Consider the following 25,209-nt stretch of genomic DNA (forward strand, 5'->3'; position numbering starts at 1 on the left):
TCCGTGGCCCTTTTCGATGGTAATTACTATACGTCGTCCATTGGATTCGGGTAAATCATCTATGTCGTTTGTTTGATCCGCCAGGCCACGTTTTATTCCGCTCTGTGTTCGATCCTCTACTATTTCAATTGTAGGCAGGGTTGTTCTTCTGGGACGATTATTCTGTGCATGAATTAAAGGCATTTCATCTGTTTACAAATACATTGTTTTTCCGAAAAATCATTTATTCATACGAAGCCACAAGCGAGATTGAAACTTGTTAAGGTAATTGTCACTTGCCTGAGAATATACTCCGACGACTCCAATGACCAGAATCCAAATGGTCAGACTCCAAAACAATTGCATCGATGAAGATTTGAGATTCTTAGTGTCACAAAATCGTTTATCGTATTCTGTTCTGTGGCTGGTACGCTGTTGCTTTTATAGAGCGAAAACTCGTTCGAAAATCCCATTATTAGTATTGGAAATAAAATCCATCGTTATTGGCTGATAAGCAGTGGTTATTTCGATTAGTGCAGTAGCTACTGTTATACGAAATTGCCAGATCTGCACTGTGCCCCTCCGCCTAACACCTTCGACAGTAACATTAAATCGACAAAAGAATTTTGTACAATGAGGAGCATGTTGACTTCGTTTTAGCTGCATCTACGGACATTCATCCGTAATTTCACAGGTGAAGGCGCAATTTAACGCTTCGAAATGAAAAATAACGAAAACAGCTGGAATTCTTATTTTATATATAAAGAAAAGCGTCGAAGCTGTTTTAGCAGTAGGGAATTTTTGTTGTTTTTAATGTCTCATTGAACATTTCTCGTATGTTAACAAGATTTCCACAAGGTATGTTCAGTGTTTTTTTCCTCAAAATTTTCAAAATTTTTTTTCTTCAATTTTAATAAAGTACAATCAGAATATATAATGTCATAACCCTGTTTCGTTAGTTGAAAAAAATTTTCTATTAGTGTCAATAAAATATGATTTAGAATATTCATCAAAACACGCTTCTGAATACCCCTTAAGCCCTTGAGTAGATTATCAGAGAAACATTTCAAGCCTTGATTACAGCAACTAGTGCAAAAAAAATTTGAACTTTACAGTTTTCTTGTCCAAGGATGAAACTTTTGAATACTTCTGAAAATTTTGGGATTTTACGTTATTGCATTCACAGCCATGGAAGTCTCGCCATTGTTATCTGATCTACAACAATGAAGTTTGCAACGTCGGAGTCCACCCAATTTAACAAAAAAACATTTGTAATTCATTTGTAATTCACATTTGGAATTGTTGGAGAGTTTTTTTTAGATCATTTCAACATTGCAAACTTCAACGTCATTCCAATCTTGGACAAAATTCCTGCAAAAAATACATCAGTGTTACAGGATTTTTGAGGAAAAGTTCTATTCAGAAAAAAGGCAAAAGTAAAAATTGAATTCTTATTTAATTAATGTACTTACATATGTACACAAACTAGACAAAGAAAATGTGACAATACAGCAGAAGAAAAACACAATGTTACGAGTCCTCGAATATAATAATGTATTATTTCAACACAACACTGATTTGTTATCCATTGGCTTGACCATCCTGAGAATTTTCCATATTGTAGACACTGTATGGAGAATCATCTTGTTTGGCTCGTTGTAGCGGATGGGCAATTAATTTTGCCATGTTGTTATGAAGGGGTGCAAGATTTCTGCCAACTTCCAGGATGTAGGAAGTTTGGTTGATATCCAGATTGCCTAATTGATCGTAAACGGTTTGACAGTCGTTGCTAGCGCTGAGAGGTTCATGAACGTAGAGACAATCAAGATAAAAGTGTGAATTTTGAGTGAGTTTATCCAAGTACGTTCTGCCAGTTAGAAAAGTTGGTATAGACCGAGAACGAGTATAAATGAAGATGACTCTCGAAATGGTATCAGGGTAGGATAAATTTTCAGCCATATCGGTGCGATGACAAATAGCTTCGAAGCTTGGACCCAAATCGTAACAATCGTTTTCTTTGGGAACACGGTCTTCTTCTATTTTTTCCAAACTCGCTGCAAAGGTTTTTCTATTGTTGGTGAAATCGCTGATCCATGCAACGCTATCAGATTTTAACGCCATCAATGCGTACTCGTGCTTCGATTGAATTCCAGATTTTGCGTTGACAAAGATTTCCACTACACGTTTAATCATGTAAAGAGGTGAGAATTTGCCACCAGCTCGAGGTTCGAACGGTGTAATATCTTCTTCCCGAACTGTGTCGATGACAAACAAAATTTTTTCCGGCAAATTCTTACCCGGTAAATCGTTCGGCAACCAACTGTCTTCCAACGGATATGATTTCTTCTTGTTTTCGTTGATCGAATTCATCGATGGACTGTTTTTGAATTTTGACATTGTTGGCGAATCTGTTAATACTACAAGTGGCTCGTTTCTGTTGAGCAGGTTAGAATTGGCTGTTGTTATCGATCGAAGCTGTTGTGATATCAAATGGATGTCGCGATCGTCTCGACAATCCTGTTTGTCCGTCATCTCACAATCGTCGTTCCTTTGTTCGGATTTCGAACTCTTTTCACGACGTTTACGACGACAAACTTTCGTTTGTTTATTATCTTCCCTTTGTTATATCACAGCTTTTTGGTTCGAGACGTCAAAAAATTTTGGCGCTAGTTACGCTCTGCCGTGGTTTTAACCGATCAAGTTTTAGTACTTCTGGATGAAATACCGGAAAACACGCGTGACGCGGTTCGTATCGTTCGTACAATCGTACTAACACTTGCTAACACGTACGAACTTGTGTTTATCTACTTTTCTTTCAATTATTGTCAAAAATTCTTTCATTCCATTCCATCACTTATTAATGAATAAATAATCAGCGACACAGTTTTTACATCCAAATATTTTGAATATGCTCGCCTTACGAGATTATGGCAGTAGTGATGACAACGGTGAATCGGACGACGAAGTGAACACGAAAGAGGTTAACAATTCGAAAGATCCGAATATCATTTCGAATAAGAATCTGAGTACTGATGGATCTCTCGGAAAAATTGTAACTACCCTGGCTCTACAGATATGCGCGGCTCCAGAAGTTGTCCCTATGGTAAGTATCATCCACGCGACGCTGAAGTTTGCAACGTTGGAGTCCAACGAAATGAAGGAAAAAAATATTTGTAATTCACCAATTATTTTTGATTTCACGAAATATCGATGCAGCTTGAAAAACTACGAATTTCAAATTCGACAGGTAACAAAATTGGAGAATTACTGGAATCATTGGGGGTTTTTTTACATCATTTCGTTGGACTCCAACATTGCAAACTTCAGCGTCATTTATCCACATGGTAATGCAATAATATTGAAGCATCAGCGTCTAACAGTCTAACTAAAAACCAAATGCTGAAAGTACTGGGCCAGATGTAAGCGTAATTTGCAACAAAACAAAAGCTTAGATTTAAAAAAAAATGATAGAAAAATTGATATATCATTGAAGATGTTTTCTAGGGTTCGGAACTGTGTAAGCGCCACATAGATTCAACCAGTCAAGAAGTCATGCACAATCCCAAATTTGAAGAACTGTTTACACCTGATGTAGGACCTGAAAATCCATTTAGAACTCAGCAACAGAAAGCAGCAAAAAATATGCTTTCCGGATATGTTGAGAAGGCACACATCAGCGAATTTCAGTTTGAAAATCAAAGAAGAACATTTGCAAGCTATGGTAAGTAGTATCATGAATTAATACAAATCTCATCAAACATGCATGTTTCAGAGTGATAAATTTGCAAAAAAATTTGTTTATGCAGTGATCAATTTATTCAGATTTTCTGAATAACATTTTTTAAAATCAAGAAATTTTCTTAAATTTTTTTTCACAAATGTTACATTTTATAAAATCGTAAAAGTTTTCTTTTATTTTATATTAAAAATGAACAAAGTTGAGAAAATTTTTGTAACAGCACAATTCGAAAGTAGTTTAAATCATTAGTTACAAAAAAGCTACTATTTGTTCAAATAGTTACTATTCTCCTCCAAATTTGAATATGAAAATTTTCATGAGATTAAATATCAATGACTTATATAACGAAAAGCAATGAATATTTACCACCATTTAGGTTATGCTTTGGACCCGACGGTCGATGGTTCTGCTGAAGAAGGGAAAACACTGATAGGAGCAAAGGAAGCAGCAGTAGAGACTGGAGCAAAAACAGTTTTTGAAAGTACGGCTTTAAGGGATGCGGATAAGAGGAAGAGAAAGAAAAATGACGATGCTGCGGATATAGAAGGTTTCCTTGGCCCTTGGGGCGGTTACATAGACGAAAAACGAATAATGAAGCCTAGTGACGAAGAGGCAGCCGAGCTGGAAGAAATTTTAGCAAAAAGGAACAAGAGAGGCAAAACAACTGAGGAGAAACCATTGGAAGAGAAAACTGTTCTGCATAGTGAGAATTGTTTGAAAATATCTTTACATTTCACTTTAATCAGAAGTTTGAATTTCTTTTTTGTGCTTTTACAGTCAAGGACAGTGTGGATTACCAAGGTCGAACGTTCTTACACGCCCCCCAAGATGTCGGGGTCAATTTACGATCAGAATCACCACCTGAGCGATGCTTTTTACCCAAAGCCCAAATCCACACGTGGGAAGGTCACACGAAAGGAATTTCTCAAATCAAATGGTTCCCAAAGACCGCTCATTTATTATTGTCTTGCAGTATGGATTGTCGCGTGAAAGTAAGTATACAATTAATAATCACGAAATCATAAATTCCCAAGATTTCCATAATTTCGAAAATTTTTGTAAATTGAATCAATTATTGAAATTAAATGATTTGAGCGATTGTTTCATTGCTTGCGTTCAAATTAATGGTGGTTTTTTATCGTTTAACTCAAAAAAATAGGAGCGAGTCACTATTCTGTTATCCATAGCTGTTGATTTCAGTCGTCTCGTAATATGATCGGAAAAATTTCATAGTTTTGGATATTCCAAAGTAAAAGATTGGAAAGGAAAATGTATTTTTACCGAAGAGCATGTCAGCCACAAAAAATAGCGATATAAAGTAATGGGAGACAATGATATTCCACTTTTTATTGCAGTTATGGGAAGTTTACAAAGAGAGAAGATGTGTTCGAACGTACTACGGTCATCGACAAGCAGTTCGGGATATAAGTTTCAACAACGATGGCAAAAACTTTTTGTCAGCCGGTTACGATCGTTACGTGAAGCTATGGGACACCGAAACGGGCGAGTGCATAAGTCGTTTTACGAGCAGAAAAATTCCTTATTGCGTGAAATTCAATCCGGACACGGACAAACAACATTTGTTCGTCGCAGGAACGAGTGACAAGAAAATTATTTGCGTGAGTAAATTGAATCGAAATTCTGTAGGAATTTTATAACTTTTAAACGCTTTCGAATTGAAAATTAATTTGTGGATGCGTTCAATAATTCCAGTGGGATACAAGATCTGGTGAAATAACTCAAGAGTACGATCGTCATTTAGGCGCTGTTAATACTATCACATTTGTCGATGAAAACCGGAGGTTCGTCACGACTTCGGACGATAAAAGTCTTCGAGTCTGGGAATGGTAAAAATCTAAACGTTTTCTTTAATCCTTTTCTTTTTCTTGATCCTGAGAGTTGAAAATTTCAACCATTCACTTTCCACTGCTGTTTTTTCACAGGGATATACCGGTAGACATGAAATACATAGCAGATCCGACGATGCACTCGATGCCTGCGGTCACACCGTCTCCAAATCAAAAATGGCTCGCCTGTCAATCGATGGACAATAAAATCGTCATCTTCTCAGCCCTAAATCGCTTCAAAATGAATCGAAAGAAAACTTTTACTGGACACATGGTTGCTGGTTACGCTTGCGGTTTGGATTTCTCGCCAGACATGAGGTCATTTACAGAAAATAAATCTCATTTTAATATCCATTTTATTCGATCAATTCTGCTGTTTTAACGGCGGCGAAACTAAAGTAACTTACAAAATTTCCAACCTTTTAATAAAGCTTATTTTCATTTTGATCCATTTGCACACGATCGGCAAAAAATCATTCCTGAAATCAAGAAGCATTCACTGTTCCGTTGAAAATAAAAAGAATTTGATCAGTGAACTTTCAACTTTTTCGCGAACGAAAACGTATAACAGTTTTTTCTGTTTTACAGTTATCTGGTGTCTGGCGACGCGGACGGTAAATGTTACGTATGGGATTGGAAGACGACAAAACTTTACAAAAAATGGAAAGCACACGATGGTGTGTGCATTTCGGCGCTGTGGCACCCCCACGAGCCGTCGCGTCTCGCGACTGCCGGATGGGACGGAAAAATCAAATACTGGGATTGAAATTCTTGTTATATTTTTCCCTCTCTTCAATTTCAGTATATTCGTGTATATTATGTATGTAACTAGAGGAACATTTGTACATACGTGTGACACATTTTATGCACGATTAAAAAATTAATTTTTTAAGTTACGACGATTGAAGTAACTTTTTATCGAATTTTTGTTTTCAGTCACCGTTTTGAATTATTTTGAGCATTTCTTTCCAACATTCTCCTTCTTTTGAAACAATTTCGTTTAAATAAGAGAAAAAGTGATTAATTTATGTTGCATTGAAAAGAGGGATGACAAGTGAATTCGTGAGAATCGAGGACGATTTGAATTGAATGTTCGAGGCCATGGGATGGGGAGGGGGGGGGGGGGGGGGTCTAAGCGTCGTAGATTCGACGCGGAAGGTCGTCTGTGAAAAATCAATAATGCAATGTGGGATAAAACGCGTTGATTGTCCTATAGGTTCGTCGAGCTTGACACAAGCTCGTCTGGCACAATATCTCGCCCTTAACGCACGAATGACGTTAAACGTTGCGTATTAAACGAAAAAATAATAGAAACGACGAAAGTATTAATTGAAACGTGAAAATTCGTCATACGGACGAAAAACTTTCAAATCTTATGTCCGATACAAATTATTCATGTGGAATCACGTAGCTGAATTTCAAAAATCGAACTTGTAAGGTAAATTCTACTTATTTTTACTTTGCATTGTTCCTTAATCATTTTAGTACTGCCTGCATCAGTGAAAAATGTTAAACAAATGAAAAACCGTTGAATAAATGTTTGATCGATCGCTCTTGAATGCGAGACCATCCAAGATTTTTTGACAGAGCTTTAAAGCGAACAAAGTTTTATTTTGACGGTTTTATTTTTCGAAAATTTCGACAAATACAAATACATTTGCTGATATTATGATCAGGACAAATATCAGGCCGAGGGACAAGGATGGAAGGATCCGGACTCGGCTATTCTTATCACCTGCCATCAGCAGGATGGAACCTCAAGGTTAGAAATGCTCTGTCACAGTTCAGTGATCTCTTCAGCGAGTTCAACAAATACATCGCGCCGGCTTATCATCATGACAGATGCGAAAGGTGAGAAGAAAATTATTTGAAAATACTTTGGAGATTTTACATTCGAGAAAGGAGCTACCAAATTTTCATTTTTCAAACGCTTTTTTAAAACTCGTAACAATATGTGAGGATTTCAAATTTCTTATTTTTTGAAGTAAATCCTGTGAGGAGACGCGATTACGATGATTTCCATCGGAAATCGCGTTTTTTAAATTAGCTTCTACGTTTCAGCACTCAGAGTCGAGCTCGGAGTAACTGTTGTTCTGCCATGAATTAAATCTCGTTTTCATGTCCATTCGACCAATAAGTAGATTGACCATTAATCAAAAACTTAATTCCAATTGCCATCGCTGCTCTCGTGCGATATCTTATTACTTTGATTCATTCCACAATGAATCTCAAACTGATTTATCTCATTAATTACGTCTTCAAAATCAGGTCAGTACAAATGCGTTTGTACTCGATGCACAAACGCGAATTCGTCATGGTATTCGTTGCGTTTTTCGCTTGCTTTGGATTAGCAGTATTCATCGGTCTCGCGGGTAATTATTTATCTCAAATTAAATAAAAGAAAGCTCATTTCTCCAACAATAAACGTACTACTGTTTAAGGTCCACCGATAACGTCGACGAGCGAGCAAAAAGCTCATGTAAATGGCAGCGAAATGGCAACGGGACCATTCATTATGAAAACTCCTGCACTCTCAACTTACAGCCAACAGTTGTGGGTCATCGCCAAGTTCACGACGGCGAATAATGACGGTGATTGCCGATCGATGCTTTTGCTTGAAACTCAAAATAAATGAATCGTTTTTACTAAATTTTACATCCATTTTAGACGAGCGATACGACAAAACTTTTCAAGTTAGTGTTACGATCGATGGCATCACACCCGAAGACAGACTTTCGCCTGTTTTAGCCGCGGAGACTGGACACAATCGGTAAAATTTGTTAAATAAATTTTTCAAACTTCTTTCATAAAGATTCAAGTTTGGAGCTTGGACTGAAATTCTCTCTAAGACACACTGAACCCCAAGGGCACTTACAGCTTTCAATAATTCTGTTTGGAGCTTATAATTATTTCAGTATCTTGGATTTTGATCATAGAAATTGGAAGAATAGAAAAAATAGATACAACGGACGTGAACGCTGATCACTTTTCTCGAGTCTTTGTTTTTTTTTTTCTTAAATTGGAAGCATTGAAAAATATTTCTTGAACATTGAGGAACGATTTGATTGACAAGTTTCGATATTCTCGTGATTTAATATATTTGTTATTGTTTCAGAACGAGGCATTTGAAATGTGAGAGAGAATCGTGCGAGGAGCTCGTCGTAGCACACTTGGGATCATTAGATTACAGTCACTACATAATAACAGTGCGTTTTCACGGCCTGGAGAGCTTCCATCAACGTTATTTAATACGTGATCTCACATTCTACGTCAGTAAGCAATAATCGCAAAGCGTGAATGAATATTCACTACAAAAAGTCTGTAGAATATTTAACAAAAACAAAATGATCGATGATTTTTGTTACAGTTTAAAAATTACAATCCAGCCTTCACGCAAATCGAAATATGGTTTAGGCTCATTTTTCTTTTGTCTACTTTCATCGTCACGGTAAAAACAACGCTTTGTAGCCATTCTTTGACAGTCGTTCGAAAAAAATGTACGAATACTAACAAAAGAACTTTCAATTTTTCAGTGCTGGTTCGGTCATTCGTTGAGAAAATATCCTATGCAGGATTGGTCCATCGAGCAAAAGTGGGTTTCGATACTTTTGCCTCTTCTCATTTTTTACAACAGTAAGATCAATTCTTGACTATTAATTACGAAAGTTCAAGAAAAATATGGTTAGGATTTTGCTCAATGTGATTTCGTGCTCCCTGCAGATCCAATGTTCCCCATGACGTTTCTCGTCAATTCATGGGTGCCAGGAATGCTCGATGCTATTTTACAGACAACTTTTCTTTGCGCAATTCTCATGTTTTGGCTGTGCGTTTATCATGGGCTTCGACAGGTACGTGATATTCCTTGAAACATTCGAATTTAAAATTGAATGCTTCCAACTTCATTGAATAAATATTTATAAAAAATTATTCAAACTTTATTCACTATCATAATTTCTTGATAAATTTCTTTCAAAATAATATTTGAATCTCAGAACGAGAGGCGTTTGCTTACATTTTATCTACCCAAAATCGTCGTCGTTGGTTCTCTTTGGGGAGCTGCTCTCACTCTGGCAACTTGGTTACGATGCACAGAGCTCGAGGATCCAACTTACAACTACATCGTTGACACATCAAATTATTACGTAAGTACAGACCTATAATAATTACTAAGTTCGAATGAATAAAAAAACTTCGTAAGATTTTGATACTTCAAATTCTCCACTCTTTCCGGACTCATAATTTTTTATATAGCAAAAAGGGAGAAAAATTTTAGAACAAAAGCTGTTGAAATGACCAGCAAATTCATTAGATATCGGCACACGAAAATTTTGCCAATACTGAGATTAAAAAAAATGCATAAAATTGGTTTTTTCTCTTTTAAATATTTTTCTGTAAACCTATCGTACGTATCTTTAGAGTCTGAATAAATTCAGCATTCCCGACAATTCGCCTTGTACGGCCAATCGCAGATTTTGAGTATAGGATTAAAATTGAGTCCCTTAGGGCACGATTGAAGATGCGAAATACCCCAATCGCATTGGTAAAATTTGTCACACACTTTTGGATGAGGTAAATAAAGTGTACCCCGATAATTAACCGGGCACTTTGGATATGGTCGAGGACAAGTATTCCAAGAAAAATCGCACTGTGCTCGCCAGGGCCAGTCGCAAATCTGAAGCTCTGCGTTGAAGTGCAATTCTGGTGGGCATTCGAACAAAACTGCTGCTCCCCAATCGCATCTGTAAAACTGCAGGGAAAATACTCGTTATTGGCTCATAATGAATAATAATTGTTTTCAGTATTCCAATATTTTGAATATTTTATTATTTGAATAATTTTTTTTTAACTGTTTTTGTTTTTTTCGTCTTCGCTGAAAATTTTGTGATTCGTTTATAAAACGGTTGCTAAAAAAAAAATGTCTTTTTCATTTCGAAAAAATAAAAATAAATTGACGAAAGTCTGACGAAATAATGGAAATTTGAGTCACGTTATAAAAAAATGTCCCCTGAAAAAGTGACAGAATTGAGCCCGCGACCTTGTCGAGAATTCGATCGATCGATTTTTGTGTAATTGACTTTTTAAACTCGTGCGGTTGTGGGTAGTCGAATTAATGGTCAACGAATTGCTGAACGACGAAAGTAGGAAAAAAAGGTGTGAAATTACCCGAGAACAATTGCCGGAAACAGGCAAAAGCGTTGGACCCAAAGAGGCTTGCAAGCTCGGACAAGGATATTCCGAAAGGATATCAAGGTCGAAATGTGTAAGCATCGTGACTTTGAGTTTCATTTGACAAGTGTGTTGCTCGTTTGTAGAACAGTCGAACAAAGAATCGTCGTCCAGTAACGTTTGCTCCTCCGGACACATTCTCGTTTCGGGCTGGGGATGAGCGGAGTCTATTTGCGACGGATCTTTGCAAGACAATAACAAAGCACAATCGAGAGACGACGGAGGATCAAAATTGTGAAATTCGAGAAAATCTGAATGCGGACACTGAATGGTGGAAAAAAGTCCCGTGGCTCCTCGAAATTTGAGGAAAATCCATATGAAAATCACTGAAAAATAATCGGAAGTACTTTTTTTTATTTCATTTTATAACGAAAAAATTGAAACCCCGTAAGCGGATGAATGAATTTCGGTGAAAATTGAAAAATTCGATTTTTCGGCCACTGTTATCGTCGAATTGATCGAACACTCGTAATGAATAATCCAACAAAAAAAAGTGGTAAAATTGAAGATGAAAACTCTACTTACGCGCGAAAATCATATCGGAAAAAAGTGGCAGGAACAAAGGAGGAATATTCGCAAAAAAATCACCGGTGTCACAAAAATAATAGCTCAATTATCGAACTATCCGAGGCAAAAGTGTAAAACGGTACGAACTTGTCGAACTTGGAATCACGTCTGAGTCGAGTCTTCCTGCGAAAGTGGTGAGCAAGGTTGTTACACCGTGCGGCTGTGTACATCCGTAAAACACGAGCGCAAACCTCGGGTAGAAAAAAGTAATAAAAAATATAAAGGAGAGATAAAAAATGGAACGAAAAGAAGAGTATCGTACGAGGTGAGTGGACGAGACGGGAGGAACTCTCGTCTCGTAAATTACCGGAGATCTATATTAGGAGAAGAATCGTCGAAAGTTGTACAGAAAATGAAACGTCTCTCGACAAATGTGCGGAAAAACGTGAAAGAATCACTGTCGAGCGAGCGCCTTGAGTTCTCAAGAAAACGTTTCACTGAAAACGAGACGACTAAATAATATTGCCGTTATTCAAATCAGGATTACGGATCTTTCGAAGACGCGAGAAAAAGTTGAAAATCGATAAAAAATTTTCGATTTAAAACGAAAAAAGAGGGCTCCTTTGTTAAAGGGTCTCTGTATTTCGTCGAAAAACACATTTTTTTCGAGTAACGCCGCACGAACTTCTCGGAAAACGATAAGAAGTTTTTTTTATTCGTGGAATGTCACTTTTCACAACAATACGGATTCTCAACGGTCAGCGAGTCGCCCTTCCCCCACTCTGGGTCTCGGTTCACCGGAGAGATGGACGTGATCGTGAGAAAAAATTTCATCGTCAAATGTTCGACCGTGTTAGAGGGTGATTTATTAGTTACTCAACAAGTCTAACTTTCGATCGGTGAGAACGTTTCTAAAAAATATTTCTTTCACGCACTCTGCAGTGATGATGAATTTGCAGAATGGTTTTATGAAACAACCGCGAGTCTGTTATAAAAGCAGTAAAAATTCTATAGTGGGATAGTAAAAAGTAGTCAAAGCTGTCGTTCGGATGGACAATCTTATAATCACTAGAAATTCATCGCAAACACTGAATCTAGAACGCGCACATGACTAAAGCTGAATGGACTAATCATTGTTTTCGAAACGAAATCGTTCGTGGTGAAAAAAATAACTGGCGAAACCCAATTTGCCAATTGGAATAATTGGAAATCACCGTGATAATTTTTCTTCGTGCTGGTTGTCGGGCGTGAGCTCGAAATGTCTGAAAATGCTCGAAAAACTTGCTTCGATATTTTTTATTATTTATTCACTCTTCACTATTCACTTCCATTTTGATGAAAAATAATGAAACTTCAAACAGTTAAAATTTTTCTAATAGCTTGACATGAGACACCGATGCTGTCATTTGCCGAGAATTACTGTGAATATAATTTAAATAAGTGCGAGAAAACAATAAAATTTGAACCGATTACAGGGTGCTTGAAATCGTATTTTTTAACAGTCTCTTCAAAACTGTCGGCCTTGTATATGGATATATACAAATATAACAATAAACGGTGACAGAGAAAAATGAAAAAAATGTGTTTTTTTTTCAGGGCTTCAAAGTATTTTTCTTCACGGTCGGTGGTGTTTACATTGCTTATCTGTTTCTCCTGATTCTCCGAGCATACAGTGAACTACGTTCCATGCCATATTTTGGTAAATGTTTATCTCCGATCACTGCAATAGTCCCCAAAGTATGCCAAAATGTTGTTGGATGGATTTAAAAAAATCAATTATTAAAATGAAAATTACAGATTTGAGATTACGATTCCTGACTCTGCTGGCCGGAATCGTAGCCATTGTTTGTTCAATCGTAACCGCTCGACAATTCGGCGCTGGTGTACTCGAGGACAGCTTCGCGTCGCGTCTATCGACGTACTACAAAACTTCAGCACAATTCATGGCTCTTTATGGGTTACTGAATTTTTATTTGTACACAATGGCCTACGTGTACTCGCCTGGAATTCAGCAGGTTTACGGACAACGTGAGTGCAGTGATTATTCAATTTGACAACGAATATTTTTCTTCGAACACCAATTGTTTTAACGCGTTCTTTTCTTTCGCGAACCTCCAGACTCTTCCATAACAAAGGACAATCCAGCATTCTCGATGATAAACGATTCGGATGAGGAAGTGATTTACGGATCGGACGAGGATAGCCGGAGACCTTTGACACGAGTGCAAAGAAGCACCGACGACAGTGATTGACATGACGTCCGTAAAATTTAACTAGACGAAATTTGTACATCCTCGCGAATAGATTTTTTTCTACTCATAAACATGTATTTATTTTTGAATTTCCAAATAACAAATAGAGCGTCGCACACTAGATGAGATCTGTGTGCAACAATCGATGTATCCGAGACAATACCCCGAACGAAATATAAATTTATATAAGAACGAGGAACAAAAACGATTCCGAAAAAAATGCGACTGAATTTTCATGCGACACGAATAAACCTATATTTCCGACCCATTAATTGAGCGTACTTCAACGTCGTGCTTTTTTACGAAGAAAAAAATTTTTCATGTAGAACGAGAAAACACTTTTTTTCACTTACGTTCAACATAGCTGCTCCCTTGTTTTTCGTACTCAATTTATCCCGATCAATCAATATTTGTATATATTTGTCTTATTATTTTTTTCATATTTCAAATGAAAACGGGTAAAACGTTGTTTGAAAACGCGGTTATTTACGAGGATTCCGAATTGCGGTTTGTCGACGCAGTTAATTATAGGCCCATACTATGTAAATATTTACGATGTTCGAATGTTGTTGTCATATATTTTCAAGGATTCGTTGATGTTTAACGAAAGAAAAGCCGAATTCAAACACTATATGACTATTATTATTATATATAAATATTCGAATGTTTCTACTTAATAAAGAATGATATGGAAAAAATCACGTGATTGTTAAAATTATCGCAGACGCGTGCCATCGTTTTATGCTTTTTCTCAATCATTACCGTTCAACGACGCTACAAAGCAATGTCTTATTTCTTTACCCTCGCATAATAGTTCAGTTCCACTACACTGTGATTTTTATTTTATCGATGCTTGGTACACCGCAATTTTATAATTTTATAATTAATAATCTAACAATACCTTTGTTTAAATTTTGAAACAATTAATGAAAACCACGGAAATTTAAGTGCGTCATTAAATTAAATTAACGTGTAGATGTATGGAGATGTAGGATTTTACCGCTAAATTTACACGACCGATGCGCCATCTGTGACACGCCGGTAGAATTTTCTGTTGTTTATAACCTCAAATATTGAATTCAATAAATGCAATCAAACGCAACAGCCGTTGGACGATTCGATTTGCAGTGAGAGGGAAAAAAACGATTATCGGTTTATCGGTTATCTTCTACGTTCAATGCTTATACAACGAAGTTTTCAAGTACTGAAAAATATCCAGACGACAGTGTTAAGGAGATATCACAATTTCAACGATCCTTCTTTTTTTTACGACGAAATGCCCAAAACTAAGGAATTTGTGTCGTCGAGCAACGACAGCGAAAGCGAGGTGATTTTTGTTAGACTATCAGTTTGTAAATTTCTGATCGTACATTAAAATATGGAATAATTAATTTCATGTTTTTTTTTTTCATATTTGCAGGAAGAGAGACCTGTGAAGAGGAAGCGCGAGGAAAAAAAGGAAAAAGTAGAAAAGGCGGCAAAAGCAGAAAAAGCGGAATCCAGCAAAAAATCCAAAAAATCTTCAAAGGACGAAGAAGAAGATAAATGGGATATTGGCAACAATCGTTTTGTAACCGTTCGTGAATTCAAGGGCAAAATGTATGTTGATATCAGAGAGATGTATGTCGACAAAGAAGGTGAATTAAAACCTGGAAAGAAGGGTGAGTGAATGCGTTGTTTTTATTTTCCATCAAGAATACAAGATTTTCCTATTTTCAAAAGTTCCAAATTTTTATTTAATAGAAATGTCCGAATCAAATGAATTTGAAAATTTTTAATGTTCGTTTTCGAAAAATCTAATATATCTATTTTTCTTTGATCCTTTTGAGTCCGAGATATGCAAACTGATGGGTTGATTGATAACAAATTGAATTGATAATCGATGGGATTTTTTTTCTCAATTAGGTATCGCCATGAATATGATGCAATGGCGCAAATTCATGGATCAAGTTGAAGAAATTGACAAAGTAGCTAAAGACAGATGTTGAACATTTGCGGCTGTCAATTCTATTACAAGGAAAATTCTTCTGCCCTTTTTCTTTTCCTATGGATTAATATATTTTTTCAACATTTCAAACAGAAAATCAGTTCAATATTCTGTATCAAAATGTGATTTAATAAGGAAATGTTAAATAAACTATAAATATTTATACATTGTGTACTTGAGTTATTACCTTTGGTGTTTTCTTGGTTTGGAGTGAAAGTAAACGACCGATGATTCGATGAACTTATTTCCAAAAGTCAAAGAACCTGATTGAAACAATTTTTAAATGATTTAGACCATGTAGTAGAATTTAAAGTTGACGAATCTGATATTTCTGCGGTTGATTTTTAATCGAGAACTCAATTCTATAGCGAACAACTTATGGGCGGATGAAACAAGAATCAAAATCATTGTGTAGTGAAAAAATTCTGATTATTATTTTTTTTCAATAAATATTTTGTGATCTTTCGGAGTTTAGATTATTTTCTTAACACATACAATTTTCAAATTTTTCATTCCAAACAGTCTGACAAAAATCTTGACTCTGTTCTATCGTTGCTCCGTAATACACAAGATGGGAAAACCAATTGCTTACATAGACAGTAGAAAAATAAGATTACTTTTCTTTTTTAACGTATGTACACAAAAAGCCTGGGGCTATAAAGAAGAAAAAATTAGGCTTTCTTAAAGCTCTGTTACTGACGAAATTACACGCTACGTATATACAGATTTTTCCAGCACTTTCAACAATCAGTCTAGCTACCAGGCGTTTTCCTTAATACTAACTAACGTCACAGTTAACAAAGAATGCACAGCATTTGTTTTCAGTGTTAAACTTCTCGCACTCGAATGCTATTAAATCTCTTCTGTGGTCAATAAAAACTTTCGTTCGGTTGATTAAAATAAATTTGAATTTTTTAAAAGTTTTTTTTTTTGACAAACATGTTGAAAAAGATTTCGTCAATTTTTCGATTGAATGTTTGCACACCAATCCCGGGTGATATTAGAAACATATCAAATTTCATTGCATTTCACTGTTGCAAAATTCTTATTCATGGTGCAGGAAATATTTGTTGTTTGAAGCATTCAGGCTGGTCCATGAACGGTCGTGAGAAATTTGTCCAGATCCAATTTGTCGAGTAGCAGTTTCGGGTTCGTGCGTCGTGGCCTCTTGTCAACCTGTTCGGAAATGAAAAAAAATTTCATGAATTTTATTGAATCTAATGGAATCTGTATACATAATTTTTTGGCAATTGTGATGAATCGTAGAAAGGATTTACCTGCTCGGTATCCTTGGACAGCGATCCTTTTCTTTTGCGGGTTTTTGGATTCTGTTTCTCTGCAATTGAACAACAAGAACATTCTTCATGACTCTTGAAATGCTTGGCAAACGAAGAATTGCAACTTCTCAATTCCATACCGTGCTCCTGCTGTTTCGAATCTATTTTCGTATGGCTTTTTTTGTTTTTCCCATCGTTCGATGGTGGCTCAATTTTCTTTGGTGATTTTGAAGTTTTCGCCGCGACTTTCGATGCCGCAGCTTTGACAACGGGCGACGAAGTGGCGAGAGGTTTGTCCTGGATGCCCTTGAAGCCACTTTTGACTTTTTTCACAGGCAAATTGTCTTTCTTTTTGATCTGCGTGTGCTTTACTTCTTTCGTGGCTCCTCGTCGTTTTCGGGGCGGTGTCAGATTGAATATTTCTTCGAGAGGGGTGACCGTCATGAGTTTTGAACGGAGAGTGCCGTCCTTTGTTTCAACCTGGATGGAGACTTGTAATTCGGAGTTGCTGAACTTTCGTTTTCTTCTTTTCGTGGGAACACTGTCATCGTAAACGAACTTGAAATCGCCATGATTCGAATTATTTGTCGAATCAAGGATCAACAAGTCTTCGTCGTTTGTGTCGCCTTTGACCGTTGGTACGAGGTCCAGACACTCCAAAACACCCGGCATGTCTTCGTTCGCACACGAGGAGCTATTTTTTTCTGACAAACTTGACGAAGAGGAAACGAGTGGATCGACGCTTTTGCTTCTCTGAAAGTCTGAAGTTTGTCTTGTTTTCGAGCGCGTTGTTCTCTGATCGTTGGATTCCTCGTCAGAGAATAAATCACGCTTGACGAGATCAACCTTCGACTTCGGTATTGCTTTCGCGTCGACGCTCGCCGGGCTGGATTCTTCATTTTCTTTTCTCTCCTTTTTCTCAACGTTGCTCTCTTTTTTCTCTTTCTTACCATTTTCGACATTCTTCTCGTCTTTTTCTTTGAGGTCTTCGGACTTTTTCTGAGATAGATCTGGCAAAACTTGAGAGTTAACGACGTTTTGTTGATTTACTGAATCTTGAGGAAGATTTTCGTGAAGGTTAGCAGTCTTTTCGACGCAGCATTCGTTCTTCGATCTCGTTCGTTCAATCGAAACTGATCTTCGCGTTTTACTGTCTTTTTGATCCGTTGCTTTGTCATTTTTATTATCCTTGTGGCTCTTTTTACTGGTCTCTTCTTTTTTCCCTGCTGCACCGTTGTCATTCTCCACACGTGGAAGCTCGTCCTTGAAATGTTTGTCTCCGATGGAATTATCGAAAATTTCGTCGTGCACTTTGCGATTTTTATGCAATTTTTTGTTGTTCTCTCTTTGCGCTGCTCTTTCCTTTTCATCGTTCACCGTTTTCCTCGCCATTAATTTTTCTCCCTTCTCGTCGAAGCTCTTTTTCTCGGGCAGTCCGGACTTGTCCTCGTCCAGGTTTTGCCTTGCTTTTTCTTCCTCCACATTCGTCGTTGGAGTTTTTTCTTGATTATCTTCATTGTTTTCGTTCGCGATTTTGACATCCTCCACACGAAGATTTTTCGTTTCGGTCTCAACTTCGTTCACAGCTGCGTTATTCGTCGTTTCTTTTATACCGACTTCTGGTCTGACTGTTTCTACGGTCTCTTCGATTTTATCAGTTTCAGGTGATCTCTCTTTTTCCGTTTTTTCGGTCTCGGAAGATTTTTGACCTTCCGACCCATGTTTTTTGGCCCTCGCGATAACGACCGCGCGCTTTATTCGTGGCCTGTGAAGAGGCGGTTTTTCTTTCTCTTTGAACATGGCCATGACCCTCAAACGTTTTTCTTCCAAATGCCTGCTCAGCTTAGCATCCGAAATGGATTTTGATTGATTTCTCGATTGCATGGCGTTATAGAGATTATCCGAAGCTGGAGGAGGCTTCATGGCGATTGAAACGTTCGGCAAAATTCGTTGAATACTCACGACTTTCGGCATGATTTTTTTAGGGAGTGTTGAATTATTTTCGTCGGTGTTGGCCTGGCTTTCGGAGGATATGAAGGCGGAAATTTTCGACTCCAGATTCGTCGTTTCAATGCCAGCTTTCGAGCTGCTAGGAGTTTCGGAAATGACAGCTTCGGAGAGGAGACTTTCGTCTTTGGCCGGAGTTTCGGTGATGCACTCATCGAGCTGTTGATCGTTTTTCAAAATAGGAAAAACTTTAGTCGGTGAATTTTCGTTTTTTTCTCGAGAACTTTGAGCCGTTGGGATCGTTGAATTATCGACGAGTTCAACATTCTCATGCGAATTCTTCGTTGCTCCTTCTTGAGCCTCGGTGACGACGTTGTCGCGAGCCTGGGCGGATTTCTGCGCGGAATCGTTGCTCGTATCGGTGTAAATTTTGCAGGCAGGAGCTTTAGGCGATTGTTTATTCAGTGTGAAATTTGGCGAGGTACTCGTAGTGTTGCTGCTGCTCGTCGACGAGGAGGACGAGCAGGTCGAGGAAGAATCCGACGAGGAGCTCGTGTCGCTGTCCGAAGAATCGTCGAGGGTTGAGCTCGTGTTATTCGCGTCTTTGGTATCGTGAGCATCGTCTTCCGAGGATATTTGAGATACTTCGCTGGTTTCTTGAACGGAAACCGACAAGTTCTCGTTGTTAGAAATCTCGCTGGGGCAGGTTGAAATTTTGAGCTCTCGAAAGGCCTCTTCGCGCGGTAAGTTTTCTTTGATCACTTCGAACTGGGTGATTTCAAGTCTGTTGCTCGAGGTCGTAGCTTCAAAACCTTGGGCGACTTCGACACTGATATTTTTGACACGAGATTCCGCTGCGATCGCCATCATCATCCCAGGCAAAGGGAGACTCATGTCGTGCCTGCTGTGATCGTTGTTTCTTTTGGGTCTTGGATCTTTCGGCTTCGAGCTTGGCTCGTAATACTCCGATCCCGTTTGAAACTGGTCCTTCTTCTCTGTGCCATCCTCGCTCAATTGTTTCGGCGTCAAGTTTATACTCGGCGTCGGTGGGAATTCGGGGGTTGAGACGAAACCCTGAAGCCTCGTGACGTCGTCGACTATTTGAGCGAAAGGCGTTGTCAAGTTGCTGCTAGGACTGAGGAGCCTCGGCGTCGGTGGGATCCCGAAACTACCCTCGAATTTGCGGGGCGTTTCGAGTTCTAACATATCTGGCATTGTTCGACTTTTTTCTGTACACGAAAATTCTCCTACTTTTTCTATGGTCAAGCTCGAGTTTCCGATAATTTCACTCGATCTTTCAAGCCTCGTTATACTCGTCGTGATGGTTTTTAATTTGGCGTATTTTTTCTTGGTTGTTTTACCAGAAACGTCGTCGTTTACGAGATTCATCGAAATGTTTCGGGCGTCGGAATTCGCTTCGATACATGGTGATACTTCAGGAATGCTCGTCAAGTTCTGAGGCATTTTTTTCGTCGGGTTTAATTTGTCTGATTTTTCTCCAAGACTTCGTGGTTTCGTTTGACTTCCGATGATCGAGGAAACCGGAGGTATGGCAGAGTTTTGAGTTACGTTGGGAGCTAGAACGGCTTCTGATTCGCTGGAAGCTTCGTCGATCGCAGGTGCCGAAGTGCTCGGCATACTTTTCTTCCTGGCCTGACGTTTGTTGCTCGTTGTTAACTTTTTCGGGAGTGTTTTTTTCGTGGATTTTGAAGTAGTTGGTTCTTCGTCGGGTATCAGAGATTTTCGGAGATCTTCGTCCCAGCTTTTGACAGTTGGATCTAAAGTCGTGGGCGTTTTGATGGGAGAGCCGCTGGAGGAGCTCGGCGAAGAGCAGCCGAGGATCATTCCAACCCCCGTGTACTTTTCCCAACCGCCCATGAGCTTCGGCGCTGGACTTCTCGTTGCTATTGGAATTTTACAGAGTCCACGATCCTTCAAAGGACTTTTGAGTTTTTGAGTGAAAGGGGGCGACTTGAAGAGACTCGCGCGACAAACTTTCTTCTCGAAGCTCGTATTTTTCGAGGAATATTCGAAGCTCTCGTTCGTGCTCATACGTCGCCCACTTTTAATGCTTTTCGAGGGTGTGTTGAAGTCCAAAGCTCTTATGTGGCTGCTTCGCCGTCTCGGCGTTGACATGCTCAGTCGGTTGTTCTTCGATCGACTTTTCAGAAGAGATCGAGGAGTTCTCTTCGTTATGTGATCGTAATTGTCGACCTGCGACGTCGAGGCGATCTGCGAGTCATCGTCGACGTTCAACATGGGCACGGAAGGTGCTGGTTCTTTGGGATTGTCGTTGTTGAACTTCAAATACGGCGATAATCCTGTGCCAGAAACGCTCGTCGGTGGATCGTCGACCTGAAGTGACGGAATTATAGGGCTTTCAAGCACAGTTTTTGAGCTCGTTTCGTTTCCGTAAAGCGTTATTTTCTCTGGTTCATTGTTTTCCGTCTGCGCCGGCACTCTAACAAGAATATTCTGATCAACGAGAGGCTCGGGGTTGACTGTGACCGGAGGATCTGCGGGATTGCTTTCGGGCCAAGGCGGCCTCTGCACTGGTTGTAAATTGTGCATTTGATCACCACCCAATTTTGGAATTTCCGATATTTTAGTCGGTACTGTTACGGTCCGAAGATAAATTGGTTCCGATTTCGGCGCTATTTCCGCTGGTTTTGGCGCTATTGGAAGAAACTGCGAAGCGCAGTAACCTCCGGAAGCGTCGTTCGTAATCGGCGCGGCATTCATTATCGTCGAAATTTCTTCTTTCGAGCATACTATCAATGTTGGCATCGCCATTATTTCTTCTTCGGATATGAGATTCTGAGGGACAACCAAGGCTTGTTTTTCTCTCGGTTTTGACATCCTCGGTCGTCGAACATTCAATTTTCTTTTAGATTTTGTTTCAGCGTTCGATGTTGTTGGTATGATGGGTTCTTCATCTTCCATGGGTTTTTCGATCGCTCCAATATTTTCAGATTCCATGGATTTTGTCATTTCAATGGGTTTTGCTACTTCTAAAGGTTCTCCAGAATTCGTATCAGCAATTTCTTTTGTTTTATTTTCCTGCTCAACTCGAGCGATCGTATTTTCTACCTCGTGCTCACAAATTTCACTCGTCACTGCGATACCTGCATTCTCCTCTTCCGCTTTATTATTCACGTTTATTATACTGAGAATCGCTGCTGCATTTACATCTTCCAGAGCAGCTGCGTCGTCTTTGACAACAGGCTTTTCTGAAACTGTTTGATTTTCTTCCGCTCGTGTCAATTGTTGACCCGTCGAGCTTCGCAACCGATTCTTTAACGGGACTTCCATCGCCGGTGATTGCGGAACGATCATTTTGTCGAAAAAACCACAGCCATCCGCACCGGCCGCTTCCAATAATTTTTCGGGAGGCTTGCTTGTTAACCTTCAAATCAAATTATATTCGATTCATCAAATTTTCCAAGTTTGATTTAAAAAAAAAAAACTCAAAAATGTTATGCGCACCCTAGAACGCGACTGTCTCTAACGAAAATTACAAATCTTTATAGTCAAATTTGAATAAATTTGAAACCCACAATCTTGTAGTCGAGACTCAACAAAACAAATTTTTATATTGTAGTCAGAATTTTCGATTGATAAGTTTGAATCGCAAATTCAATTTCGAAGCTTCGTTTAAAATGGCAATCATTGCGCGTTTTACTTTCGAATTAAAATATTGAGGGTTTAGAAATTTATCAGCAAGTTGCAACGTTACATAAAAAGTTATATTTACTCGTCAGTGTCAAGAGGCTGAGGGTCGTTATCCTCGTCAGGGCTTTCGTCATTTCTATTACTGGGTCCAATGATTTCATCGAGAAATTGAGCGAAAACTGGGTCACTTTCGGTCGCAGTCACGACGGATTTTATGGCATTATTTAATTCCGTCATAATGGAAGTGTTCATTTCTCCACCACCACTGCCACCTATGGATTCCGAAAGGCTGATGTCCCTGAACGATGTGTCTGAAGGAAGGATCGCTTTATTGATATTTTCAGCTATCCTCTCTTGCAATTCTGTGCGATTAAGTAATTCCTTTGTCAATAACTAAAACAGAAAAAATAATGATTCCTTTACAACGACGAGAAAACTAAAATTGTACAAAGGACAACAGAAAAACACGGAACAGAACAATGAGATATTTGTTGAAAAACTCACACTAAGATTCTCTACTGGTTCGTAAGTCGATTCGGTTTCTGACTCGACTACGTCGTCAGGGGTCGTTTGCACTTCGGTATTAGTGTATTGCATAAGTTCCTCGGTATCAGTCGCGGTGGAACATTGTTCCTTACATTTAATTCCACGATTTCCCGCATTTATTTCAATGTTTTCTGGAAACGATTCCGACTGCATCATCCTCTCACATGCTGTTAAATTTTCTGTCACAGTTTGTTGTTCTGTTGCTTCCGGAATGGTTGAGGAATAGTTTGTTACAATTGGAACTTCTTGAGACTTTTCTAAACTTTTTACCTCTGATATTTCCATTTTCTCTGAACCTGAGTGGCCTGGCAAATTTTCCAGCGGCGTTGTTTCCACTGTGTTGCAATTTACTGTAACACAATTTATAATTGTGTGGCTGTTGAGTTAAAGTTCGAAATGATTTGGGACAAAATAAATTACTATAAATTCTTCTCTTAATTATGGATATAAATTGAAAATGATTTTTAACTTAAAATCTTTGAATGTGGTTAAAAACGACCAAATTTTGTAGTAAAATTATTTTTTTTTGTGCAGTCCATCTGAACTTTTTATGTTCTATAGAGTTCGGTTCAAGACTGAATCCTGTCATTGCATTGAATACAATAAAGTCGGATTTAATCCAATTAAAAAATCTGTGATTAAGGAAACCGATCACGAAATTATAAGCCCATACGCATTGAACAAAAATTATGTATACTCTACTTACGCTGGTTGGAAGTAGGTTCAGAATTTTTCCCTAAACATTGCGAGAGAGATTTTTGGGCACGCTTCGATCGTTCTCTTTCACTTCCACTGTGATGACGTTTCCTCATGCTACTGGATAGAATTGGCGAACTGCCGGAAGCTTGGGAAGTTGTCTATGAAATGAATAAATCAGTGAATCTTTATCATTGAAAAATGAGGCATTGATAATACTTGAAAAAAAAAGAAATAGGGAATTTATAACATGTTCAGAACAAAAATTATGACGCTATTTACTTATTATATTCAATTTACCGGTACATTAATATTCACAACAAAACGCTGTCCTCGTGATCCGTCAACCAGAAACCTCAACTGTTCTAGTAAATCACCGCAGTGCTTGAGTTGCTCGCAATCTGCCACTTTGCTTAATCTTTCTTGTACTGAAAAAACATAGAAATGTGAAGAAAAATAGAAGTGAAAGAATTTCAAACAATGAGGAATGTGAAATTGCTTTTTGAATGTTTTTCATATAATTTTTATCTTATAAAATTATCAAATATGGAAAAATAGGGCTTAGTTGTAATTTAGTATAAATTATATAGGAATTCGTACTCATTGCATTGGCAGCACAGAACTTCTCCAAGATTTCTGTTAACGTAAAGCCGTTCACTTTAGTACTGAACCGTCTGCCACTTAAATTGACGGTTCTACATTCTAGAAGATGCGGAGACGACTGCAAAAAAGATCTGGCTGCATCTTCACATTTTTGTTCCTCTAGATAACCTGTATGTATTGAAAGTCGACATTCCATTATTTTTGTTGCAAGATGATTTCGTGGTTTCGTTTATTAGCAAAGCTGTGTCAAGAGATCAGAGTAATAAAAACCCACTTTTTCTTTTTGTGGACAAAGAACACGATTATTGAAAAATTCTCTGTATTTGACAGGGAAATTGCAGAGAAAAGTGAGCTATGTCGTGAATTCACGGACTAGTTTTAATTTTTTAAGAATCGCGTATTTGAATAGCAATTTTGATGAGATGTTTATATTCGATTCGAGAGGTTAGCGTCGAAACGAAGCAACTGAATTTTGTGTTTTTTTCACTCACCTAAAACTAATCGCGCCATTTCTGACGGTAATAACGATTCCATAACGTTCTGTCGTAATTTTATATTCCTTCAAACGTAACAAGTCTTGCATAAACTGATAAAACTAAACGCGTAAATACATGGTCATAAAAACAACGACATCGGAATCGTTCTTTGGTGGTCAACGCGCGCGTTCACTAATACCGTAATACCAGCACTAAAATCGTAACCTTTTTTGACTTGGAACTTGGAATGGTGGTGCAGCAGCCGTTACTCTAGTACTTTTGCTCGAGTTATCACTTTGAAATCTCAACAAAAAATTGTTGTATACTTGTGATTATGAAAAAAAAGTAAAAATAGCAATGATTGCAGTCATTGAAATAAATCTTTCCGATGTCTTTTTTTTTTAGTTGAATGAAAAATCGTTGGAGCAGTATAGAAGTATTTATAAATAAAGCAA

At 38.1% G+C, this 25,209-nt stretch overlaps 6 protein-coding genes across 9 annotated transcripts; 3 read left to right on the top strand and 3 right to left on the bottom strand.

Annotated features, from left to right (window-relative positions):
• Window positions 1-1,416: 1,416 nt before the first annotated feature.
• On the bottom strand, window positions 1,417-2,646 carry LOC122408330 (BRISC and BRCA1-A complex member 1-like). Its single transcript, XM_043415045.1, has one exon. It carries the CDS (start codon window positions 2,509-2,511, stop codon window positions 1,561-1,563), a length of 951 nt encoding a protein of 316 aa, XP_043270980.1. The 5' UTR covers window positions 2,512-2,646; the 3' UTR covers window positions 1,417-1,560.
• A 101-nt stretch (window positions 2,647-2,747) lies between these two features.
• LOC122408326 (pre-mRNA-processing factor 17) lies at window positions 2,748-6,461 on the top strand. 3 transcript variants are annotated; one of them, XM_043415040.1, is made up of 9 exons: window positions 2,954-3,082; window positions 3,227-3,398; window positions 3,484-3,700; window positions 4,095-4,421; window positions 4,496-4,710; window positions 5,074-5,337; window positions 5,432-5,565; window positions 5,662-5,883; window positions 6,154-6,461. In XM_043415040.1, the coding sequence occupies exons 3-9, from the start codon at window positions 3,532-3,534 to the stop codon at window positions 6,329-6,331; spliced, it is 1,509 nt and encodes a 502-aa protein (XP_043270975.1). In that variant the 5' UTR covers window positions 2,954-3,082; window positions 3,227-3,398; window positions 3,484-3,531; the 3' UTR covers window positions 6,332-6,461. The 3 variants fall into 3 exon arrangements, with proteins under 3 accessions (XP_043270974.1, XP_043270975.1, XP_043270976.1); XM_043415039.1 differs by lacking the exon at window positions 3,227-3,398 and having other exon boundaries at window positions 2,748-3,082; XM_043415041.1 differs by lacking the exon at window positions 3,227-3,398 and having other exon boundaries at window positions 2,960-3,082; window positions 3,473-3,700.
• Window positions 6,462-6,776: 315 nt separating this feature from the next.
• LOC122408327 (transmembrane protein 181) lies at window positions 6,777-14,251 on the top strand. 2 transcript variants are annotated; one of them, XM_043415042.1, is made up of 13 exons: window positions 6,777-7,003; window positions 7,242-7,416; window positions 7,834-7,937; window positions 8,007-8,156; window positions 8,233-8,335; window positions 8,681-8,834; window positions 8,933-9,013; window positions 9,099-9,198; window positions 9,286-9,413; window positions 9,558-9,707; window positions 12,895-12,997; window positions 13,096-13,326; window positions 13,417-14,251. In XM_043415042.1, exons 2-13 carry the CDS (start codon window positions 7,268-7,270, stop codon window positions 13,548-13,550), a joined length of 1,587 nt encoding a protein of 528 aa, XP_043270977.1. In that variant the 5' UTR covers window positions 6,777-7,003; window positions 7,242-7,267; the 3' UTR covers window positions 13,551-14,251. The 2 variants fall into 2 exon arrangements, with proteins under 2 accessions (XP_043270977.1, XP_043270978.1); XM_043415043.1 differs by lacking the exons at window positions 6,777-7,003; window positions 7,834-7,937 and having other exon boundaries at window positions 7,290-7,416.
• Window positions 9,701-11,448, bottom strand: LOC122408331 (peritrophin-1-like). The gene is made up of 3 exons (XM_043415046.1): window positions 11,317-11,448; window positions 10,729-11,117; window positions 9,701-10,312 (listed from the first exon to the last, which is right to left on the bottom strand). Exons 1-3 carry the CDS (start codon window positions 11,327-11,329, stop codon window positions 9,995-9,997), a joined length of 720 nt encoding a protein of 239 aa, XP_043270981.1. The 5' UTR covers window positions 11,330-11,448; the 3' UTR covers window positions 9,701-9,994.
• Window positions 14,252-14,596: 345 nt separating the features above from the next.
• On the top strand, window positions 14,597-15,702 carry Ssb-c31a (single stranded-binding protein c31A). Its single transcript, XM_043415047.1, has 3 exons — window positions 14,597-14,877; window positions 14,971-15,211; window positions 15,456-15,702. The coding sequence occupies exons 1-3, from the start codon at window positions 14,728-14,730 to the stop codon at window positions 15,536-15,538; spliced, it is 474 nt and encodes a 157-aa protein (XP_043270982.1). The 5' UTR covers window positions 14,597-14,727; the 3' UTR covers window positions 15,539-15,702.
• On the bottom strand, window positions 15,215-24,977 carry LOC122408324 (uncharacterized). Its single transcript, XM_043415035.1, has 9 exons — window positions 24,770-24,977; window positions 24,276-24,446; window positions 23,976-24,103; window positions 23,686-23,836; window positions 22,938-23,329; window positions 22,516-22,826; window positions 16,955-22,167; window positions 16,815-16,873; window positions 15,215-16,713 (listed from the first exon to the last, which is right to left on the bottom strand). The coding sequence occupies exons 1-9, from the start codon at window positions 24,810-24,812 to the stop codon at window positions 16,621-16,623; spliced, it is 6,561 nt and encodes a 2,186-aa protein (XP_043270970.1). The 5' UTR covers window positions 24,813-24,977; the 3' UTR covers window positions 15,215-16,620.
• Between the last annotated feature and the right edge of the window lie 232 nt (window positions 24,978-25,209).

The sequence above is a fragment of the Venturia canescens genome, chromosome 3 (assembly GCF_019457755.1).
Source record: "Venturia canescens isolate UGA chromosome 3, ASM1945775v1, whole genome shotgun sequence".
NCBI classification, from domain to species: Eukaryota; Metazoa; Arthropoda; class Insecta; order Hymenoptera; family Ichneumonidae; genus Venturia; species Venturia canescens.

Coding starts and splice junctions, on each gene's coding strand:
- LOC122408327 (XM_043415042.1), top strand. CDS start 7,268: ATGGAAGGATCCGGACTCGGCTATTCTTATCACCTGCCATCAGCAGGA. Junction 8,157..8,232: donor CACGACGGCGAATAATGACG/GTGATTGCCGAT, acceptor CATCCATTTTAG/ACGAGCGATACGACAAAACT. Junction 9,014..9,098: donor TGTCTACTTTCATCGTCACG/GTAAAAACAACG, acceptor TCAATTTTTCAG/TGCTGGTTCGGTCATTCGTT.
- LOC122408330 (XM_043415045.1), bottom strand. CDS start 2,511: ATGACGGACAAACAGGATTGTCGAGACGATCGCGACATCCATTTGATA.
- LOC122408326 (XM_043415039.1), top strand. CDS start 2,888: ATGCTCGCCTTACGAGATTATGGCAGTAGTGATGACAACGGTGAATCG. Junction 4,422..4,495: donor AGAGAAAACTGTTCTGCATA/GTGAGAATTGTT, acceptor GTGCTTTTACAG/TCAAGGACAGTGTGGATTAC. Junction 5,338..5,431: donor GTGACAAGAAAATTATTTGC/GTGAGTAAATTG, acceptor CAATAATTCCAG/TGGGATACAAGATCTGGTGA.
- LOC122408324 (XM_043415035.1), bottom strand. CDS start 24,812: ATGGAATCGTTATTACCGTCAGAAATGGCGCGATTAGTTTTAG. Junction 22,827..22,937: donor AACCAGTAGAGAATCTTAGT/GTGAGTTTTTCA, acceptor TTTCTGTTTTAG/TTATTGACAAAGGAATTACT. Junction 16,714..16,814: donor TGTCCAAGGATACCGAGCAG/GTAAATCCTTTC, acceptor ATTTCCGAACAG/GTTGACAAGAGGCCACGACG.
- LOC122408331 (XM_043415046.1), bottom strand. Junction 10,313..10,728: donor TTTCCGGCAATTGTTCTCGG/GTAATTTCACAC, acceptor TTTTCCCTGCAG/TTTTACAGATGCGATTGGGG.
- Ssb-c31a (XM_043415047.1), top strand. CDS start 14,728: ATGCTTATACAACGAAGTTTTCAAGTACTGAAAAATATCCAGACGACA. Junction 14,878..14,970: donor GCAACGACAGCGAAAGCGAG/GTGATTTTTGTT, acceptor TCATATTTGCAG/GAAGAGAGACCTGTGAAGAG. Junction 15,212..15,455: donor ATTAAAACCTGGAAAGAAGG/GTGAGTGAATGC, acceptor TTTCTCAATTAG/GTATCGCCATGAATATGATG.